We start from the raw sequence: 4,667 nt of genomic DNA, 5'->3' as shown, positions 1-4,667 counted from the left end.
AAAAGAATGTTTTTCGAAGACCTCCGGCTGGATTTGAAATGGATCAGGTAGGGCATCCGTTTACGACGTGGGTGGAATTAGCGGCGGCTATCTAGCGGGAGTCGTTTCGGTTGTATGCCACGAATCTCTTTTGTTTGGGCCGGTAGCTAAAAGAAAGTCCCTAACTATTGCCCATTTATTCTGGAATAATCTTTTTAGGAGGGACAATTTTACATATTTCTGCCAAAGTCCTTCCCCTGAACTGGAGACGGAACTTTCTTATTCAACTATGGGGGTTAGCAAATTGATGATGGTTTATCATCATCAGAACAAAGATCAGTCTAGGTCGAGCAATCGAATTTTTGGAAATGTGAAAGAAATTTTCGGTTAGAGAGCTCATTCAAGCTTGAGGCTTGTTCGGAAAAATCCAATTGCGCTTCTTACCCTTATTTTTATGTAAAGGATCTTGTAGGTTGGGTAGCGTGGCCCAGCCCATAAGGGCCATGCGGACTTGACGTCATCCCCACCTTCCTCCAGTATATCACTGGCAGTCCTTTGCTTGAGTAAGGAGTAGGCCATTCCAGATAGGCTGCTTTTGCTGGCATATTCGATAAAGTATCCTTTTTCAGTTTCCTTTCAATCTCTAGAGATTAATCGAATTACAAAAAAATATTGAAGAGCTAGCCCCGAAGCATTGACATTGAAAGAAGTCCCTCAAGCATTTAAAAAAGAACGGTATACAGTAAGTCAGTATAAGTCAGTACAGGAAGGGCACGCGAAACGACTTCCTTTCTTTAGAGTGATCCCCGTCAAGCGAAACCCCATTTCTGAGGTTGGATCCTGCTTGCCAGCTTCAGAATATCGACTCGCTGAAGATGCCACGTAAACTCAAGCCCTCTCAAGGCTCAAAGTCCCTCCTTCCGCTCCTGGCTTCGTCGTTTAGTGGTAACAAGTGGAGTGCATAAGCCACTTTAGAGATAGGTCGGTCGACTTGTCACGATTGATTGCTCACACACAGTCCTCCAGCTTTTCATACTTTTGGAGAACTTCCAGCCATCAAGGAGACGAAAAGCTATGTGAAGTAAAAGAGGTATGGATTGGAGATGTGGAAGATACATTGGTCGAAGCTTCGTCACCAATCTTCTTTTTTAGGGAGTCGGAGACGATCGAAGAGTTCCCGTTCTCGCTTTTCTTGATCTTCCAAGCTAGTCCCCGCGCCGATTCATTTTGCACCTTCTAATCTTACATAATAATAAAGAAAGTTAGCTCTTTAAGTCATCGAGTGACATATAAAACAAGGAGACATCTTTATGCGCATAGGCTAATAAGCAGGTCTGTTCGTTGTGGAAAAGGTGCCTTTGGGGACATCTGTTGTTGTGAATTCCTACCAAAGAATCCATTAGGTTTGCCTGCTGGAAAATATGTTGTAAAATCATTCAGGCCGAGGAGCATTGAATCCTACGTGGTTGTGTCTCAATGCATTGTTTCTTCTTTTTGTTTTTGTTAGATACTTGTTGTCTCGACGTCTTTGCTCCTTTTTGAGTGATTATATATTGTGAGTCTTACATATTCTTCATTCTTTTTGTAGGGAGAGCTATATTATCTGAAAGAATTACAGTACAAGTTTATCCCAAAACTGATTGGATATGGGCACGACGGAGGTGTAAGGTGTCACCTAATTATGAAGTACTATTCTGGTGGTAGTCTTAGACAGAAGATTGGTGGTATGTTGTCTTCTCTTATTAACTTTTTTTCTTCTTCTGAAAACACACAAGGTTCCACAAGCTTAATTCTTAATGTAGTCTTTTGCATAGAATCCAGAATCGTAGTTCAGTTGGTTTAGTTGCATCCTTGCATCAATACCCTAGCACAGGGTATCCTTAATGCCCATAGTCATAAGGGAACTAAAGGAAATTTGACATTTCACCTCAAGTTGCAATTCATCTGTAGCAAAAATCCATACTGTCCCACAAATATTAGATATATCAGTAACATCCTATCTTTTCCTTGAAACTATGTTGTCTTTATTATTTATGTTGGGTTGGCATTTTTTCTAAGAATTTGATATAAAACAAAGTTCTCTGCTGTTCCCGTTATCAGGATCTCATTAATCGCATGTGTCTTACAATTTTCTCTCTTTCTACAAATGTGTGGACATGTTATACTTTTCTTGGTGCAGGCCTAAAATATCAGCATGCACTAACGATTTTAATTGATGTGTTTGATGGGCTGCATCTTATACACGCCCATTGTGAGCACCATCGGATAGTACATGCTGACCTAAAGCCAGAAAATATAGTGCTTGATGAGGTAAGCACCATTGTCAATGTTTTAAGTCAAAAATTTCCATCCCCTTATGCCAAGAAGCTAACTTATATATTAAACATACACGGTCAGGAGTGGAGAGAAGCACTTTGTGACTTTGGCCTCACTGGGGAAGTTTTTAGAAAAAAGGCAGTTTGGATGAGTAGATACGATGAAAGACCTAAAAGAAGAGAAAGTAAGAAATTTTATCTTCAAGTGCAAAATGACCTATTCAAATTTGGTATGGTAAAAAGGTTTTCTTGATCTTTATGCAACTTGGAGTAACCAAAAAATTTTCCTTTTTGTTTTCTGACAGTCAGGCCAGAGTATATGGAAAAGACATCCTATGGGAGTCAAGAATCAGAAATATATGCCTTGGGATTGATTATGATTGAAGTTTTAACCAAGGAACCAATTGATGCAGTGGAACTTGCAGAAAGTGTTACAGGGAAAATGCAAAGCAAGGAGTCACTCCTAACAATGATTCGAGATGAAATTAAGCTGTCCGGTTGCAACTATGGTAGAGCTAAGGATCTGCTTCTTTTGGCTCTCTGCTGTATTAGGAGCAAAAGGAAAGATCGGCCACGGGCTTATGAAGCTTCATATGAGCTCAGAAAAATCCAAGACTCGTTGGTGTAGATGTCTCTATTCACTAAAAGAAATGAAAAACAATGCAGTTACATGGTGAAATAGGATTTGTTCGTTGAATATTGATTCTTCAACATCTAATTAGTGGTTCCTATTTAGTTTGTAGAGTTCACATTTTTTTGGTGAATTGCAACTGGTAGTTTATGCATGCTTCAAGTTGGAATCCTTATATTGATTCTAGTATTTCAGTTACTCATGTGGGGGTTTCTTTGTTTTAATGATTTTTGGCTGGTGTCATTGTAGTACGTACGGATGTGTCAGATCTTTTAAATTGAATCCCGACTTGAAGTGATCCGATCCAACAAAAATTGGGGCTATTTTTAGTAAAAAATTTCCCAATCCATTTCTTGGTTTGGTTGATTTGTGGTTCTTTCTCTATTACTATGTTCAAGTTCCTGAATGTTGTACTCTTGCCCGTTTCAATCTGAATACATACATGCATTGGCGTAGTTGCTTTCTTGTGAACCTGTGACCTTGAGCAGTGTTGGTTTTGTTTTTGGATTCATTGTTGTCTCGTTGGTCAAAGTCTGCTTATCTATTTGACTTCAAATATCCTTTTATGCATATGATATATATATAGAGAGAGAGATATTTTATTGGCATTATCCTCTAGGGGTCAATCATTTGATAACCAGAGTCATTCTTTGATAAATGATCACTATGAGTCAGATAGAATTTGATCAATCCTATTTTCTGTCGTTAAGGTGGAGAACTGAACCAAGAATTCTCTTTCTTCATCCTCAATCGAATCACTGTTCGCGACCCAGGATTCTATTTTATCATCAATCCAATCCCCGGATTCTATTTTATCATCAATCGAATCCCCGTTTTTTTCTTTTTGAATTCATTGTTGTCTCGTTGGTCAAAGTCTGCTTATCTATTTGACTTCATATATCCTTTTATGCATTAGAATATATGATATATATATATATATAGAGAGAGAGAGAAAGAGAGAGAGATATTTTATTGGCATTATGCTCTAGGGGTCTTTTGGTTGTACCAGTCGTCCCTGGATCTCATAAGTTAACGCCTATTCCCGCAGTTGAATGAATGCTTACATAAGATTTCTGAAATGCTTAGCATCATAGGTAACTCATGAGGCACCTTAATCAATTTATTCTTATAAATAAATAAATATATGTATATATATATATATATATATATATATGTATGTATGTATGTATGTATGTATGTATAGGTAAAGAAGAACCTCTTGCACTACTTAGGTAGAGTGTATTAGCAAAAATAATGCATGCATTAATTATATGTATTAGTAATCCCTTGTTTGGTGCATTTTTTCATGCTATGTATAACTAACGCTTGCATTGGTTATACACTCTATTGTGTATTGAGGAGTGTATTACTAATACCATGGATTTCTAAGTATTAGTAAGAGATAAGTATCAAAAAAACACCTAAATTATATCATTTTTTTGAGTTTCATACCTAAGCTTTTGAAAGTATGAGTTTCATACCTAAACTATCACTTTTTAGTTTGAGAAACACATATCTCTATTTTATATCATTCTTATCATGGTGTGTGTAATACACTCTTTTATTTTAAAAAATTGTCACATCACACTCTACATGGACAATACATTCAACCTTGACAAAAATTAAATAAATTATTAATATTAGTTAAAATTTAAAATTCAAAAATTATTATCCAAAAATATAATATTTCTTTTATAAAATAATAAAATATTTTTCTTACTCCCACTCTATCACTTCCTCTC

The 4,667-nt window shown here is 36.7% G+C and overlaps 1 protein-coding gene across 1 annotated transcript in view; it reads left to right on the top strand.

Moving 5' to 3' along the window:
• The window catches only part of LOC102584876 (probable receptor-like protein kinase At5g20050), a 20,533-nt gene extending 17,384 nt beyond the window's left edge, over positions 1–3,149 (top strand). Inside the window, exons 8-11 of the mRNA XM_015314108.1 lie at positions 1,568–1,703; positions 2,159–2,289; positions 2,377–2,479; positions 2,600–3,149. Of these exons, the coding sequence (XP_015169594.1) occupies positions 1,568–1,703; positions 2,159–2,289; positions 2,377–2,479; positions 2,600–2,922 (693 nt within the window). The 3' untranslated portion in view covers positions 2,923–3,149. The remainder of the gene's footprint in view (positions 1–1,567; positions 1,704–2,158; positions 2,290–2,376; positions 2,480–2,599) is intronic.
• The last annotated feature ends 1,518 nt before the right edge of the window (positions 3,150–4,667 follow it).

This window comes from Solanum tuberosum, unplaced genomic scaffold, assembly GCF_000226075.1.
Source record: "Solanum tuberosum cultivar DM 1-3 516 R44 unplaced genomic scaffold, SolTub_3.0 scf00279, whole genome shotgun sequence".
In the NCBI taxonomy this organism is placed as follows: domain Eukaryota; kingdom Viridiplantae; phylum Streptophyta; class Magnoliopsida; order Solanales; family Solanaceae; genus Solanum; species Solanum tuberosum.
The sequence above is the reverse complement of the archived record's forward strand: the minus strand, read 5'-3'. Positions and strand labels throughout refer to the sequence as shown.